We start from the raw sequence: 18,248 nt of genomic DNA on the forward strand, positions 1-18,248 counted from the left end.
CATGGTACATTTTATCACTTTTTATACTTTTCATAACTAATTACAGTCAAATCTGGTTATTTGCAGTAGCTATGTTCTGTAAGGTAGCCATGAACGCTGAATTAGTGAATACTGAACTCTTGGTCCTGGGAGAAATGTAGAGTTCAGTGCCTGTGCATCTCTGGTCACAACACTTTCATCAATCAATACATAATCTTGTTTTATGTATGTTTCTGTTTGAAGACGTACACTGTAGGCCTCACTTCAGCACTACATATGAGGGCCATTTTTTTTTATTATTATTATTCATGAAAGACACAGAGAGCGGCAGAGGGAGAAGCAGGCTCCATGCAGGAAGCCTGATGCGGGACTCAATCCCAGGACTCCAGGATCACGCCCTGGGCCAAAGGCAAATGCTCAACCACTGAGCCACCCAGGTGTCCCTATGAGGGCCATTTTAAACGATGAAGTCACTGATAAAAAGTACAAACATGCAAAACAACATGGCACTAAGTGAACTGAAAAGGAATAGTATTTTACAAGATAAGAGCTGAAACAAGAAAGCAGAGCACTGCCTTGCTTTATCTCAACTGGGAATGTACACATTAGACAGCTCAATTTTTTTTTCTGCTCCACACGTCTGTGAATGACCACAAAAACACTCTAAATATTAAAGACGAATTTTAGTGACCATAGGTAGGTTTGTAAATAGGAACCCTGTGAATAATAAGGATTATGGTACTTATTATTTTTTGCTTTCCCCACAACACTGTAACTCAGAGAGAACAGAGGCTATACCTGCTATGTTTATTTCCTCTCCAATGTCTATGCTCAATAGATGCTCAATAAATATTTGCTGAAAGAATGAATGAATAGCAGGTGCAATAATAAATGTTCCTGCTATTGTACTGTGTAAAATACAATGATAAAATAATTTTGGCTCCAGGATACTTACACAGGATAACAAGTGTACCTACCTATCCTTACCAATAACTATGGGCATTTCAAAGATGTCTGGAAGTTTGAAAAAGTTGTGTCTGAAGATCAAGGAGGCTAAATGTTCTTGAAGTAAATGGCACAATGAAGAAAGAAAGAATCTTTTTTTTGGAGAAGACATAGTATAACCAAACAATATGTGGGCAAATGGGTTGTGCAAAGCCTGCAGTTGGATAGAGTCTAAGAGAGACTCCACCTTTAGATGCTGTGGAAAACAACATACAAAAAGGAGGCTGAAGTAAGAATGTAGAAGATAAAGCAGGCCCAGGTAGACTTGATTTTTATTCCATTAAAATGATGAGCCAGCCATTGAGGGGTTTTGAGCAGGGGAAGGAAAAACTGATATATAATAAAATGTAAGCATGGTGTTAAAAAATGGAAGGACCCTTCTCTAGGTTTATAGAAATCCTATTAGAAAGTTTTTTTTTTTTTTTAAGATTATTTATTTGAGAGAGAAATAGTGAGTGAGCAAGAGAGAACATGAGTAGTGGGAGGGGCAAAGGGAGAGGGTGAAGCAGAGTCTCCACTGAGCAGGGAGCATGACGGGAGCAGGGAGGGCTCCATCCCAGAGTCCTGGGTCATGACCAAAAGCAGATGCTTAACCAATTGAGCCACTCAGGTGCCCCAAAACTTTTGTTCTCCTTAAGATTATCAAGAAGACCCTCCATAGGATAGAGTTGGCCTTCAAGAAATGCAAAAAGATTTGGGAAAAGAATGCAGAAGAGGAGAAGCAGAGAGCCACCAAAGTAAATCATCGCTTCCTAGGAAGCCCTAAACATAAATTTAATTTTGTGCCTGTTAGGATCACCAGAGGTCAATCTTCTCTGAGGAGTCTTCTGACATGCTGTACTCTAGTTCTAACTCTGTAATTATCTTGACCTCAGCAATTTGCTTTAATCCCTACAGGACTCAATTTCTGTGTCTCTAAATGAAGAGGAATGGGTGGTACAGATTAATACTACTCAGTACAGTCTTAGTTTAGGGTAACTCATTAGAAATGAAGACTCTCAGGCCCCACAGCCCACATTCACAGAATCAGAATCCTCATTTTAGTAAGACTCCCTGGTGCATCATTTGCACACTGGTCTAGGGAGGCCTTTCATTATATTTAGGGAACAAATGTAGTCAATTCTTATTATTCACAGATTCCATATTTACGAATTTGCTTGCTCATTAAGATTATCTGGAACCTGAAAATCAATATTCGCAGCCATTACAGAAAGGCACAGAGCAGCGAAAAGTCTGAGTCACCCAATATATACATTCCCAGCTGAGATCAAACAAGGCAATGCTCTTTTTTTGTTTCACTTCTCATAATGTAAACAAACAGTCTTTCTGCAGTCATTTAGGGCCATGTTGTGGTTTGTTTGTTTGTTTTCTGCGGTGGTGATTACACTGTTTAAAATGGCCCCCAAGTCAGTGCTGAAGTGCCCTCTGGTGTTTCTAACACAAGAAGAATGTGATGTGTCTCATAGAGAAAACACATGTGGTAGGTAAGCTTCCGTTAGGCATGAGTTAGAGTGCTTTGGCCATGAGTTCAGTGTTAACAAATCAACTATATATACATATATATATATATATATATATATATAAAGTAAGGTGTGTTTAAGCAGAAGCATACATTAAGTGAGGTTAAATACTCATTGTTTGATGAAAATGTTATGATCAGAGGCCTGGAGGAACATAACCCTGTATTTCCCCTAAGAGCAGTATTTCAATATTCACTAATTCAGTGCCCTGTGACCTCACAGAATATAGTTACTGTGAATAACAAGAATCAGTGCACCACCCCTACTGGGTGAATATAAAGGTAAACTCTGAATATAGAATAATAGAAAAGATATTATTCAAAACTGATGTCTTTAAGCAAACATTGAGAGACAAACAGAAAATTACCGTTTCACAGAACAACTAAAACTTACTTCCAATTCTAAATGGTCTATGAGGTTGGGAAAGCCTCTGTTTTTTTTTTTTAAATGCTGGGAAGAGCCCCTGTACTGAGCAGCGCTTTTGTGTTGTTTTGTCTTTGTTGGTTCCCAGACTGGGGAGTTTCCAGGGGAAATCTGAAACTTCTTTCCCCTGCCCTAAACCAGAGAGCCTGGAGGGCTTTACAGGGCTTAGTTACATATGCCGTCCAGAGGGTCTCAACACCAAGTTGCTCAACAAGGCCAAATCCTTAAAACGGTTCCCATTATGGGAATGGTGGGCACAATGTACAGTACAAGACAGGGGAGGGGGTGCCGAGCTTGTGACTGCCTGGAGCCGGCTTCAGGGTCAAACGGGTGTCACATCCTATCCATGACCTCCTCTACAGTTTTTAAGACGGAAAAAGAGACAGTTTTATCCATGCATCTTTGTTAGACTTGGTTTCTCTGAGAAGATGGGAGTCCCAGTGTTTTATTTCTCACATTCTCTCCTTTGAGTCTTATGTCTGTTCCCTTATCAAATCCCCCTCGAGCCTGACAAGTATCCCTCTCATTCTGGAAAGAGTATTAACTTTTGGAGCTCTTACACTAATGCATGGCTCAAATCCAAGCAGACTCTCAAGTGGACGAATCTCCTTCTTTCCCCCTTTCTTTTTCATTCCAGGATTTCTTTTAGTGTTTACATAAGCTTTTTGTTTTGTTTCTTATTAGAAGATAAATTCCTACAACACAGTGAGGGTCTTCCCTTTTTTTAGAATCTCTGTTACTCGTTCCCTGTGCATTTACAGCATCTGGGTAGGTGGCAAAGTGACTTAAAATGACTCAAGAGATCAGGAGAAATTACTTGTGTCACTAATTATCGTCTATGGACTCAGACCCTGATTACTCCTCTTCCTTCTGTCTCAGAGAAGCAAGCCTGAGTGTTGGGTCAGCAACCTTTCTGTGATTAAATATTCATGCACAAACACAAATGCACACAGGCAAGGCAATAAGAAGTGCCAAAAATAACAGCAGTATCTCTGCCCTGTGGAACTTATAGAAGCACAAATTAAGAATGAACACAGACCAGAATTGCAGATCAAACATAACGTGGGCCGAGAATGTACTCATTGCAATGAGTTTCCTAACAACAGTGAATTCTCAAGAAATCTAAAGTCATTGTCATCCCACAATATCCACAGAACAAATGAAATAAAGCTCTTTGTGCCCTGTGATCTTACAGGACAGGCTGCATGATGACATAGGGAACAGACACTGAGGGATGCCAGTGGTGGCATCACATGCAGATGGGGAATAACATTTTCTCCTTGGTGAAACTTGAGAAGCCAATGTCTAATATAATGCTTGGTGTGGTTTGTGGCACATTTTAAGCACTCAGTAAATATTTATTACATAAACGGATGACTTGCAAAGATGCTAAGTGGACCAAAATCTCCTCCTTCCATGGAGTTAAACTGTAATAAATCAACATGTTTACCTTAGAATATAATCTACAGAGAGGCAGGAGGATCAATGGCAGTGCTAAATAACTAATATTGAGGATGCTAAAGATATAGCCATCAATAATTTATTTTTTGTTGCAAAGTAAGCTCAGGAATAGTTCTGGAATATTTTCTTATAGTTTGGTAAAAATATCATGCCTTTTTGGAGCCGGATATACCTAGCTCTGCAATGTATTATTAATTATATACAAATCACTTAATCTACCTACTTTTCTGTAAAATAGGATAACAATACCTACCTACTTTGCTAATATGTTGAACTAATTAAATAAAATAATATACATGAAGTAGCCTAACCTATTATCTGACATATAGCAGGTTTTCTAGTGCTAATTTCTCCCCTACTTTGCTTATACAATATCTTCCCTGTGTCATGAACTGAAGTAGGATGCAGTGCTAAATAAAATATATGTACAACTCTTCCCTTGCAGAGCTTGTAGCCTAGTGGGGCTTCGAAGACAGCCATTAACCAAATTAGTATGATAGAAACTCTTGAAAATGCTGTAAAGATGAATACAAAGAGGGATAGATTTTTGAGTGAGATAACTTAATCACTGTTTTCTGAGGAAGAGGAGATCAGGGGATTTCTCTCTGAGGACACCAGTTTAGGCTTGCAGTGCAAAGACCTGACAGAAGCTCCTTTGGCAAGGGTGGGATCCATGCTTCCAGTATCCACCATGATTTTGTAAAAGCCCAGAGTTGATGGGAATTAAATTAAAAAATTCTTGTTTTCTATATATTTTATTTATTTGAAGGGGTTGGGAACCACATGAATGAGTACGAGGGAAAGGGAGAGAGAGAATCTCAAGCAGACTCTGCATCTAGTGCAGAGCCCAACATGGGGGCTTGACTCCACAACCCCAAGATCTCCACCCAAGCCAAAACCAAGAGTCAGATTTCAACCAACTGAGCCACTCAGGTGTCCCCAAAATCTTTTAAGATCTTGACTCAAAAGACTATAAATAACAATCAATCAGATTTTCTCACACTGTTTTTCAGTTCTCCTTTCCAAGATCTGCATAAGAGATCACTCTTAGATTGAGTGAGAGAGGTGAAAAGACACAGAGTTCCCCCCACAACAATGTTCCTTGGGCTTGATCTAATCATAGTTTCTAGGGGAGATAGGACATTATTCCTCTTTTATAGCTGAGATTCTTCACAGGGATATCATTCACTACAAGTTTTCTTTTCTCAATTGTAACACAGAAAGAGGAGCTTTTTCTATTACATAATAGAAATATTACAAAAAAATAGAAATATTACAAAGGAGCACACATGCAAGATATGTGTTTATTATTTCCCAGAATACCTCATGTTTGTTTGTTTTTTTCCCCTTTAGTATCTGATAGAAATTACCTTCTTGAATAGAACTACTTAGGCCTTAGTTCCTGCTCAGGATCACTAGCCGACTTTCTCAAGCCCATCGTTTCTCACACTGTAACTTGCTAACAGGCCAAGAGTCTTGGCTTATGAGGTAGGAGTTTTCAAGTTTCCTGACACTATTTGCTCTATCATGTAATTAGGTTCTAAAACACCTGGAGTTAATGGCACTTTTTTTTTTAAACTGGGGAAAAGGTAATAACGAAGTGATTTTAATCTCATATCATAGTCATTTCTTTCTTGATAAAAGTTTAATAACATATGGTTCCTTTTTTTTTTTTTTAAGCTACAAGTCCAATTTTTTATTACAAGCAAAAGGGAAGAAATATGGTGACAGGAACTGACAGAAACATACCTAAGTCCTGGTCAACTTGAAGGAATTAAGAGTTATTAAAATCTGTTGTTTGAATAATTAAACATGAGATCAAAAAGGATAGCAAAAGAAATGCAAAATCCAAACTGTAACTGCAGAGGTAAATTAAATATAGGCTCAAGTAACCATGAAGTAGCCAACCATACAAAGAAAAATACCTATGCATAAAAAATATTTCCCTACAGACAGGCAGTAGGCAGTGATCTATAGAATGGTGGATTCTTGAAATACAAATTGTGTTCCATAATATAAGTGTTATATTTACGAGTTGTGGAAGATCACATGGGAAAAATAAATCATGCTTTTCCTTTCAGAGTTTGATGCCTAAGGCTTCCATTTCCTGTATGAATATGGCCTTGCCAACTGGACTGTGATATGCAGATCTATGAACCAACATCTTCCTGATTCAAGGTTGGTCTGGAAAAGACACTGCCAGTTTTGGTTTCTGTGACTTTTATCATGCTTCCATGACCTACCAAAATCCTCCTCCTTCTCCTTTGTTGTTGTTATTGTTGTTTCATTAATGTTGTTAACAATTACAGTCTCTAAAATTTCCTATAATAAATTTTGATGCATTTTTTCTTGATGATTATTTTTAAAAAGTTAATATAGGTCTATCCTGGATTCTATAGATGAATACCTTAGAACAAGAACTGACACTTCATTTTTATGCCTTTGTTTGTGTTGTGTTTGTAACTGGGTTGGGATCAGTTAGTATTACTTTAAGATATACCTAAGATAGACTTAAGACCAAAAAAATGCTTTGGGGGGCCAAGGAAAGGCCAAATTCCATTATGGTTCTTATGCTTATGAAGTTTCATGGGAATTTGAATAAAAAGGGAGGTAAGAACATTGTATTGCTGTGTTGTATATATACAGCAGTACAGACATGCTGAATTTCAAAGAACCAGTCCTGTAAGAGGAGTCCATGTATGTTGTGGGTAATAGATTCAGCAAAAAGACTATGTATTATATTAAGGTTGCTAATTTGAAGTTTTTGGTATTTAATTTTTTTAAAGATTTTATTTATTTATTCATAGAGAGAGAGAGAGAGAGAAGCAGAGGGAGAAGCAGGCCCCACGCAGGGAGCCTGATGTGGGACTCGATCCCAGGTCTCCAGATCAGGCCCTGGGCTGAAGGCGTCACTAAATGGCTAAGCCACCGGGGCTGCTCCTAGTATTTAATTTGTAAATTAAAAAAAAATTTGTGGGATCCCTGGGTGGCGCAGCAGTTAAGTGCCTGCCTTTGGCCCAGGGCGTGATCCTAGAGACCAGGGATCGAATTCCACGTCAGGCTCCTGGTGCATAGAGCCTGCTTCTCCCTCTGCCTATGTCTCTGCCTCTCTCTCTCTCTCTGTGTGACTATCATAAATTAAAAAAAAAAATCTATTTAAAAAAATTGTTAGAATTATAAATTACATATATGTATGTATATTTATGGATATACATTCTATGCATTAAATAATATTATAATAAAAGTAATTTAAGGCAGCACTGGGATCCGAGAATCTTTCCTTCACAAACTCATTATTTTATTCAATTTTGATAAACCTGTTTTACATCAAACTTCACACTCATTGCTGGAATTATCCCACAGACAAGGACCTTGTAACTATTTGTTTTACTGTTAGTTCTGATGACTGGAAAGTTTAATTTTGCTGATATTACATTTCCTGTAAGTTCCAACCATTGGTATTATATTTAAGAATGTATACTTTGTTTTCTTTTTTTGTGGGAACTTTAAGTTGTAGGATAACAACTATCATGTTTTTTCCATAGTCTTGCTTTCACAAATATTTTTGAGAACTTACTTAGGCCATGTTTTGCCTTTACAGCTTAAACAGTTACACTCCTTCTAATCTTTCTTTAAAACATTCCCCCCCCCCATTGCTCTAATTTATACAAACTCTAGCTATGATGTCACAATATGGCACTTAAAAATAAACACACAAAATGGAGAATTTTATTCAATCTCACCAATAATAAAAACAGGAATTATTAAACTCAACAATGTATTGAACACTAATGGGGGCAGATACAGAAATAAGTGGCACACTATTCTTGCCTTCCAGTGTTTTGAGTCTAGTTGGAAACAAAGATTACAAGTTTAGATAATATTAAATATTATAAAAATATCAGACGATTCAGAAAACAGTTCTTGATCGTTACTGGATGTTTCTGGGTTGTAACTAGGGTTGTCTTGAAAGCTACACCGGGTCTGAGTATTACCAGAGGTAAACATGTACCAAATACTTTGCCCATAGTAGCAAAAATATCGGTGGGGCCAAACTGGAACCCAGGTTTCTTTGTCCTTTGCCTGGTCCTTTCTCCAGTCTTTGAAGCACAAAGAGGAAATCTTTGCTTGAGATAGCAAATTAGTGATTAAATCTGCAATCTTAAAATAATAAATAAATAAATAAATAAATAAATAAATAAATAAACAAACAAACAAACAAATAAATAATAAATAGATCTGCAATCTTCAGAAAGGCCACTGGAAATAAAACTTGGCAAAATTCTAATTCTTGGGTAATCGCTCTCTGTTTAGACTGCAACCAGTGAAGTCTGTTAACGTTCTTTTTGAGTTGAATTTCCTTTTGATTTTAGGAACAGCTCAAGCTCACACGACAGCTTTTCTAAAAAAAAAAAAAAAAAAAAAAAAGTTCTGTTAAGACAAGAAAAACACAGGAAGTCTGGAATGTAACCAGATACACTGTACTTCCGGAATTCCACCCTTAAGCAAGCCGTTGGGCTCCTTTTGCACATGCGCAGGAGGGAAAGTTGGGCGGGGATTTCCGCTGCGATGGGTCGCGCTCCGGGCAGGGATTGGTGGCGCCCGGTGTGGGAGGCGGAACCGGAAGCGGCCGTGTTGTGGAGCGCAGCCTGATCGCTCCCGGCGCCTTTCCAGCGCCTGGCTTCTCGCCGTCGGTGCTGCCTTTGCGGGGGGCGCCATGGGGGAAGCGGAGAAGTTTCACTATATCTACAGTTGTGACCTGGACATCAACGTGCAGCTTAAGATGTAAGAGAGTCGGGACAGTGACTGGGGTTGCCGAGGCTTGCGGACGCTGAGGCAGGGCCCTGTGGGCTGGTGGGGAGAAGATGGTTATCAGCCTGCGGGCCGTCCTGGGGGCGGCGGGGAGGCGCCTTGTGAGGGGAGGGAGGGGGCTAGGCCTCTGGGAGAAGGGTGGCGGGAGGAATATGCCCTCAGGTCCTACCGTGTTTTACTTTTTTGGAAGCATTTTTCTGTCGAGGGCAGCCATTTGAGGGTTTTTGCATTTTACAGAGGAAGAAATCTAGGCTCGGTAAAGTCGTCCTCCCTCCGGTAAGAGTTGGAAGATCTTTAGAACGGGGCTGGCCGGTGGAATGGAGGCTACAGAAACTATGGAGAAAGAGAGAGAGAGACACACACACAGGCAAATCTTGTAGTTGAGAATCAGATGAGCACCTGGGTAAGCGTTGGAAGCACGGGAGGTGGCAGGGCTGCGGTTGAGTCTTCGGACCGCCTGCCATTGTTCAGCCTGGGAAGTTGGGAGTCCGTCAAAGATGAGGGTGCCAGTGGCAGAGGGGCCGGAAGATGCGAGAAAAGGGCCTTGCAGAAAACTCTTGGAGCATCACAGTGGAAGTGAAGGCCAGGGGGCATGACAGCCAAGTAACAACACGAATCATTACATCGACAAATAAATTATCCCTCTGTTTACTGGAGAACAGAGAGTTTACCGGGTACTCACTTTCTACAGTAAGCAGCAAAGGCTGGCTTGAGATGAGATTGATGGAACCGATATCGGGGATGGGTAGGACTGCACTGGAAATCATGTCCATTTTAAGTCAGCCTCACAGAAATATTTTCACACGTGAAAGCGATCACAAATTACGAATCATATCGTCGTTTACAGTATGTTCAGTCGCTAGTCGCCTAATGTGCCTCTGACAAAGGGCCTCGTACATGCAGTGAATACATTTTCTCAGTTGTCAAATGCACCTTTGAAGGATTGTTTTTGATCTTCAGGAGTTACTGTCTTCAGACTCTTTAATATTTTACTCTCCATTTTGTGGTGGTAGTAAAACTAATATTTCAACAAACAAACCTTTTGTAAAATGATGATTTGCGCACCCATTTCAGGGAATTTCTGGAGCACGTGGCACTAGATGCCTATACAGGACCGTATTGCTGTCATTTGCTACGCGGTTTTCTTTCAGGCTCATTCCTCTCAGTGTTTCTTGAATATATGAATGATTTTTTTTTTTTTTTTTTGGTGAGACTTTCAAACCTTAGAAGGAAAGAAGAAAAGTAAAAAACACTGGTCTGTCATTAACAGACACCACATATTGGGTATTTTGAGGAAAAGATAAAAGCATAAATTAGAATTTGACAAAATTCAGTACTAACCATCTTTTAGCTTCTGAGACTCCCATTGTTGATCGTTGCGGGGTTGGGGGTGGGGCAGGAAGTATCAATTTAGAATAGTATAATGAGAGAATATTCAATTTATTCTCCCCAGGCTTTTAGTTCATTACAACATTTTTAATAACCAGTTGTACTTTGATGTCTCTTTTCTTAGTACTGTAATCGGATATCAAAGTGCTCACAAAACGGTCATTTTGGATGTGCCAAAGCACTTTAAAAGCAGCTTGTCTGGGCAGCCCGGGTGGCCCAGCAGTTTAGCACCTGCCTCCAGCCCAGGGCGTGATCCTGGAGACCCGGGATCGAGTCCCACGTCAGGCTCCCTGCATGGAGCCTGCTTCTCTCTGTACTGTGTCTCTGCCTCTCTCTCTCTCTCTCTCTTTCTCTTTCTCTCTCTCTCTCATGAATGGATAAATAAAATCATTAAAAAAAAAGCAGCTTGTCTGAGACTGGCACATTATTGACTTGGCTTCTGATTTCGCTGATTTTTTGCATCATTCATCAAGTTGGTTAAGACAGGAAACTGAATTCTGCACACACGCCTCTCTTACCTTTTCTGTTTAATCATTCACAAATGGTCTTGTATCTACCTTCATCGTATCTTTGATTCATGCCCCCTTTTTGCCCTCAACCCTAGCCATAGTCTACCTTTATCCTTTTTAATGTAGACTGAACTTGCTTTTAGCCTCTCCTTTCCATTATGTTCTTATACTCCTTCAAAAACAAATCTGATTATATTACTCTCACTTCAGATAATTTATTTAACAGATTTTTGAGTGTTTGCTTTGTGTCAGGCACTATGCTGAATACGGTAGCTGCCTGGTTTCATTTTCTACCTACTTTGCATTCTCTGGCTTCTTCACCCCATGCACTTTATGCTTTAGCTATACCAAACAACTTATAGTTTCCCAGACCTACCTTCTTGCTTCTTGCATTTGTATATGGTGTTCTTTTCCTCTGGGATGACTCCCTACCTTTTTGGCTCTCATCTCCCATATATTATTGGGATTATTGGGCCCATTTCAGGCATCTATCTGGAATACTAAGCTCTTGTTCCCAAGCAAGTTTATGTGCTTCTGAGACTTTTTAGTATGTTTTTCTGTATGTAGTAGGAAGGACATTGGCTTTAGCCTCTTCTTTTTTTTTTTTTTTTAAATAGATTTTATTAGTTTATTTATTTGAGAGAGTGAGAGCATGTGCATGCATAAGCAGGAAGAGGGGCAGAAGGAGAGGGAGAAACAGACTCTCCCTGAACAGAGAGCCGGACATGGGGCTCGATCGTAGGACCCTGGGATCAGGTCCTGAGCTGAAGGCAGACATCTAACCAACTGAACCACCCAGGCTCCCCACTTTGGCCTCTTTTGCCCTGTTTTTTTTTTTTTTTTTTTTTTTTTTTTATTCATGAGAGACTGGGGGGGGGGGGTGAGGTGGGGGTAGGGCAGAGAGAGAGAGAGGCAGAGACACAGAGGGAGAAGCAGGCTCCACACAGGGAGCCCGACGTGGTACTCGATCCCGGGTCTCCAAGATCAGGCCCTGGGCTGAAGGTGGCGCTAAACCACTGAGCCACCCAGGGTCCTTGCCCTGGTTTTTATTCTCGGTTCTGTTACTTACTTTGTTGTCTTGAATAATAAGCTTGATTGTTGAGTCTCTGGTTCATTTCTTATAAAGTGAGAAAACGGTGAAAAGTAATAAAGAGTATGTAAAATGCCTGGCACAATATTTGACATAATCTTGATGTCCAAGCAACGTTGTTACTATTTTTTAATGTTTTGCACATATCTTTTATGATTTACAACATTGTATTTTTTAAGTTAAAGAACTGATCAGATAGTATATCTACATAGTAACAAAATTTGAAAAAGTAATAAAAGAATATTCAGTTAAAAGTAAATGGAAGCACAGATTTAACATTTTTTTGTAACACTGTATTGTTTCTCTCATCCTTCATTTTTGAACCTCTGTGCCCAGTACAGTGAATGTTTGTTGAATGAATACATGAATAAGTGCTCAGCTTGAAATTAATAAAGGGAAACTAAGGCCTGGAAAACTGATGATGTCTAGAAGATAGATCAAGGGTTGGTGACAGGATTTAAAATTAAGTAAAAGCCTAAAATAGAGAAATATGTTAGTGAAGATTGGAATGATATTAGGTATGTTGGGATTTTAAGAGACCTTTATTAGATGTAAAAGTGACTTTAATTTTATATACAAGAGAATGTTGAGGTAGCAGAAGGTTACTGTGATACAACCATAAACTATTCTTAGTATTTGTTGTGTATGTGCCTAAAAAATATGTCTAAATATTATTGTTCTTATACTTCCAGAGGAAGTTTGGAAGGGAAGAGAGAACAGAAGAGTTATAAAGCCGTTCTAGAAGACCCAATGTTGAAGTTTTCAGGACTGTATCAAGAGACATGCTCTGACCTTTATGTTACTTGTCAAGTTTTTGCAGAAGGGAAGCCTCTGGCCTTGCCAGTGAGAACATCCTACAAAGCATTTAGTACAAGATGGAAGTAAGTTGTTGTCTTGCATGGAATGGGTTCCAGATGGTTCTCCCATTTCTTTAAAGGCGTTGCAAGTGTGATTTGATAGGGACTACAGAGGAAATTTTTAAAAATTATATTTAATACTTATAAGCATTGATCCAAGAGTTTCAAGCAGTAACCTACTCAGGCGGAAAACAGTATTATATATATTAATATTATAAGTGCAATTTAAGTAGAAGTGAATTTATGTTTGTATTCAGTATATTGACATCTTTTTATAAGAATTTGACTGATTCACAAACTGACCGAAACCAAAAATAACACATAATGTCTTTACATTTTCTACCACTCTATGCCCTGAACACATGCCCTGGATAATCTGAAGTGTCGTCCAATTTGATGTTTGGTGCTCAGATTTGATGAGATCTCTCAGACACAGATAAATATATATGTTGTCATCTGTTCTGATCAGATTTTTATTATTATTTTAAATATGAAACTAACTTTTTTTTTTAAAGTTTGTGGCTTATTGAGCATGGTATATTAGCAAACCATTGTTGAGATGCAAGATAAATATAATGAACATGAAGTTCCTGTTTTTTCAGAACACTCTTGTGGGTTCTGATTTTAAAGTCTTGTCTTTTCTTATTTGATAGATTATGTGGTACAGTTTCATTGTTCCTTCAGTGAGTGTTATTCAGCACCCTGGAGGCTCAATGCAGGTCGTGTGCCTCTTAAGGAAGGAACTCATGCCCACAGTGTTAATGAAGATAAGATGTGACCAAATAGCCTACCAGGTTGTGTGTTGAGGGTACAGCCCTGTGTTTACCAAGTGTGGTCTAGTCGTCTGAAAAGGGTTTTTCAGAGAGCAGAAGCCTGAGCTCTAGTGATATGGCTAATTCAAAACCAACTACTATTTTAGTGATGTAATTTCTTTAATAGTCTTATTGTAGATAGCTATAAACACATACTAACACACCCAAGTATGTATAGGTATATACTTAATATTTTGGAAAATTTCGAATCTTGTAAATGTAGAGAGAATAATATAATGAACTTTTGAGGCCCTGTTCTAGCTTCGATAATTACTAACTAAAAGCCAATCATATTTCATCCATACCCACAGTTATTTTGAAGCAGATTCCAAATATTATATCATTTTAACTGTATTTCTATATATTACTTTTTTAAAGAAAACTATTTTTCCATAATAAATCTAAAACAATGGACCAGGATTCCTTAATTGTATCAGGTTTTTAAAGTAGAATCAGGAAATTTCAGTAGAAACCTGAAATTGTATACAGAATTTTGTATCTTGTGCATTTTTACAGGGACAACTCAAAGTTTTTATTAGATTTTTTTGAAGTGGCTTGTGACTTCAAAAAAAAAAAAAAAAAAGACCTAAAACTACAAATTTAGGTCTAGATAGTCAACATTTATGGTAATTTCCACTTTTCTTGGTAAGGGAAATTGCATAGTGGTTTTGTTCTATGCCTTGGCAATAAAGAAAACTAGAGAAAAAGCAAATTTCCAGTTACGGGGGGAGGAGGGCAAAGAGAGAGGGAGAAGCAGAAGGGAGCCCAATTTGGGGCTCTGTCCTAAGACCATTGGGATTATGACCTGAGCTGAAGGCAGATGCTTAACCAACTGAGCCACTGGGGCCAGGTGGATTTAGTCTTAAGCTTATTGAGGACAGAGTGGAAGGGATGATGCACGGGGAGGGACAGAACAAAATGGTGTTCAGAAGTCACAGCCTTCTGGTGTCTGATTGGATCTTTACATAATTTCTAGAATCTCTAGGGTAGTTTTGAAACTATTTTGTAGCTACAGATTCATTTTCTTCAAAAGAACTCTTCTACAAAAGTCTGGTATAAAACAAGTTAAAGTGTAGTTGCTTTGATTTTAAAAAGGTGTAGGAGCATGGTTTTGGATGGCAAAAGATTTGAGGCAGATGATTTCTTGTTTATAAGCATTGTCTTCTAGTCAGAGGGCAGAATATAGAGGTAAGAATTTTCATAGAGGTAAGACTTTTCATAGTTCATTTTGGATATTGTTGCTGATTTTTCTAACTTTAGCTTGTGTTAAATGATACCTGGTTTTTTCCTTGTCACAAGATGCTGCTGCTTAGTATTTACCTTTTTAATCTGGCCCACTGTATAGATAATAATTAAATAAATTCATTTATTTTCTCAAGCTTATCTGTAGTGGAGAATGGCTCTTTTGAACATACAATTTTTTTTTTTTTAAGAATTTCATAGAAGAGGGGGATCCCTCCTTGGCTCAGCGGTTTAGCTCCGCCTTTGCCCAGGGCGTGATCCTGGAGTCCTGGGATCGAGTCCCGCATCAGGCTCCCTGCACGGAGCCTGCTTCTCCCTCGGCCTATGTCTCTGCCTCTCTCTCTCTCTCTCTGTGTCTCGCATGAATAAATAAATAAAATCTTTAAAAAAAATTCATAGAAGAAAAGGATTTAATGACTTCGATTCGCGTTTATTGGTAGTTGTGTCTAATTTTCCTATAGGTCCTTGAATTTATATGGTGAGTGTAAATAATTTGTCCTTTAAGTTTTTGAAAATACTGTTCAACTTCTTACCAATGCAGATGTATTTGACCTAGACTGGGATATGCCCCTTTAGTAGTAATAATTTTGAGTAAACAGAATAATTTTGAGTAAACACAGAGAAGCAATTCTGTGCGTCTTCTGGGTATTGCTTTGTGTATTGTGTGCATAGTTCTCTTTTGGGATTTTAAAAGCCCATCTGTTGTTTAAGGGAGTTGAAATTATCAAATAGATTCAGTACGAAGTTTGAATGCAGAAGAAAATTTGCAGAGATGAATAGAGAATTTAAAAGAGCTGTGTTGTCATGACTAAATGATTAAGAATGAACATTCCTTAGTGAAATCATATACACAGCTATGCTTTAGAAGCATAAAAAACTGATAGTTAAGCATTATCAGTATTAATGAAATAACTCGAAGAACAGAACAGTCTCATGTTAAAAATTGTTACATGTCTGTTCAAGGCAGTCTGCTAACATCCTCATGTTGTGAAGGTAGTGTATAGACTACTTTGACCTCTTTTAAAAGGTTTTGGTGGTTGTTTTCTACTTTGTTGAGGTAATGTTGTATGTTATAGAATGATATTATCCCTAGCAGAATTTTGAGTCATTCTGAGTTTTTTTCTCTTCATAATATAAAACTGTATTTTGGAGAATGCTTATAGATAATCACAGTTTGGTTCAAAACAAGTTTGGTTCTGATAGGTTTGTGTTTTCCCAGATTTCTATTAGCCGTTATTACATTCCTTGTGTCTTAGTGATACTGTCTGAATTTCTTGATTAAAGAATTTACCAGTGTTCATTTTTTTCATGTGTTCTGTATTTAAACTTGAAGTTGCCTACATCAGAATTGAAGTAAGTGCCACATTTTTTATAGTATTAACCTAATCTTTTGGAACATTTTCTTTGCACATATCTTCTATGGTTTGTTGATTTAAAAAGGAGTTTAAGCGCGCACACACACACACACACAACACGTGCGTACACACACATTCTGTTTCTTTAGTGTTATGTTTATGTTGACTTTATTTCCATAGCTGGAATGAATGGCTGAAACTGCCTGTAAAGTACCCTGACCTGCCCAGGAATGCCCAGGTGGCCCTCACTATATGGGACGTGTATGGACCAGGGAAGGCAGTGCCTGTGGGAGGAACAACGGTTTCACTCTTTGGAAAATATGGGTAAGCATTCTCATTTTCTCTATAGGAGTGCTGGGACAGCTTTTCTTTTTGGGAGAGTTTTAGTAGTTTATATACAGTCTGGTTCTCTATGTCGTAGGTAGTGAACACCTGTTTGGTACATATGATTCCTTCATTCTTGAGACTGAATTTGACATGTATTTCCTACAGGATATGCAGATAGATTAATTAAGAAACTTACTGTTAGTGATTGGTAATGTGATTTCTATTTGAAATAGTCCTTAGAAATTAGAATCTTGCTAGAAAAAGAGGCTATTTGGTGTATACTGTAAATTCATTGTTAATAGAATTTTTTTGCTTTCTCCAAATAGTGAGAGGACAATAGTGGGGTTAAAAAGCACAAATTTGTTAATAACGATAATGATTATAATAGAAAAGTTGTCAACTCAGTTTTTAAAAATTTACAGATAATAGAGGCTAATTTTGAAAGAAACAAAAGCGTGATCTTGCAGGGTATTTTTTCTCTTTTTCACCTGGAACAGAAGGATCAATACCTTTAGAGAATTGGTGATATTTTATTATTCTTTCCTATATTTATTAATAGGAGTTTTCCTCAGAAGAACATGGTCTTTCATCAGGTATTGTGTTACCTTGGTATACAGTTCATATAGGAAAGGTAGAGGAATGTTCAGTTTTTTCCTCCTTTACCAATGTTAAGAATGAGTTGGTGTCTTGGTAACTTGCATATTTGATGATGGATTTTTTTTTTTCTTTTTCTTGTAGGTTTTGTCAGGAACTTTTAGTCTTAAATATTTTTGAAATGTTTCAATTAATTGCTGTCTTTATGGAATGCTCAAAAACTCCCATTTTTGTTCAGTAAGAGTCCCTTCAAGTTGATCCCATGTATTTTTTTTTTTTGACAGTATTCCAGTTGTCATTAGTAGCCACTTTGCTTTTTGGTAGACGAACTATTTCAGGCTCGTTTGGCAATTTTCCACCCCAGAATTCAAATCTCTAAAAGAGGCCCTAGTTCTTTGCAGTGTGTAATGGTAGAGAATGTAATCTAGGTATTATCAAATTTATTAATTTTTGTCCATTTTAAAGTTGGAAAATGTTTTTGCCTGAATTAATTTTTACATCATTAAATGTAAATGAAGTTGATCTTGTTCTGATATGTTCATTTACCATTTGTGTATATGTTCTGTGAATTGCTTTTTAATGTCCTTTGTACATTTCTTTCAAAAATTGAAATACAATTCACATGCCATAAAATTCTGTTTTTTTTTTTATGTGTGCTATCATTTTTCTTATTAATGTATGGGGGTCTTTGTAGATTAATGAAATTAGCCTTTTGCATGTTATATCTTACAAGTACTGTTTTTCCTGTTTGACTTTTTAAATATTAGTATATATTTATATCTTTGCTTCCTATTCATGCATCTTAAATTATGTTGAATTGATCAGCTCTTATTTTTATGGTCTGTGAATTTAATGTTTTAATAAGCCCTTTTC

General features: G+C 37.8%; 1 protein-coding gene and 1 long non-coding RNA gene across 10 annotated transcripts in view; both read left to right on the top strand.

The window, feature by feature from the left end:
• LOC144315678 (uncharacterized) overlaps positions 1-7,538 on the top strand; it is a 127,196-nt gene extending 119,658 nt beyond the window's left edge. For 4 of the 7 annotated variants that reach the window (XR_013381449.1, XR_013381448.1, XR_013381447.1 and 1 more), the window contains 2 exons: positions 5,742-5,876; positions 6,470-7,536. This is a non-coding gene — a long non-coding RNA (uncharacterized LOC144315678). Of the gene's footprint in view, positions 1-5,741; positions 5,877-6,469 lie in introns of all 7 variants that reach the window. The other 3 variants (XR_013381450.1, XR_013381453.1, XR_013381451.1) reach the window with 3 other exon arrangements.
• A 1,457-nt stretch (positions 7,539-8,995) lies between these two features.
• The window catches only part of PIK3C3 (phosphatidylinositol 3-kinase catalytic subunit type 3), a 136,981-nt gene continuing 127,728 nt past the window's right edge, over positions 8,996-18,248 (top strand). For 2 of the 3 annotated variants that reach the window (XM_077900602.1, XM_077900600.1), the window contains exons 1-3: positions 8,996-9,173; positions 12,881-13,069; positions 16,635-16,778. In XM_077900602.1, the coding sequence (XP_077756728.1) occupies positions 9,106-9,173; positions 12,881-13,069; positions 16,635-16,778 (401 nt within the window). In that variant the 5' untranslated portion in view covers positions 8,996-9,105. The remainder of the gene's footprint in view (positions 9,174-12,880; positions 13,070-16,634; positions 16,779-18,248) is intronic. The other variant, XM_077900599.1, reaches the window with a different exon arrangement.

Source organism: Canis aureus, chromosome 6, assembly GCF_053574225.1.
Source record: "Canis aureus isolate CA01 chromosome 6, VMU_Caureus_v.1.0, whole genome shotgun sequence".
NCBI classification, from domain to species: domain Eukaryota; kingdom Metazoa; phylum Chordata; class Mammalia; order Carnivora; family Canidae; genus Canis; species Canis aureus.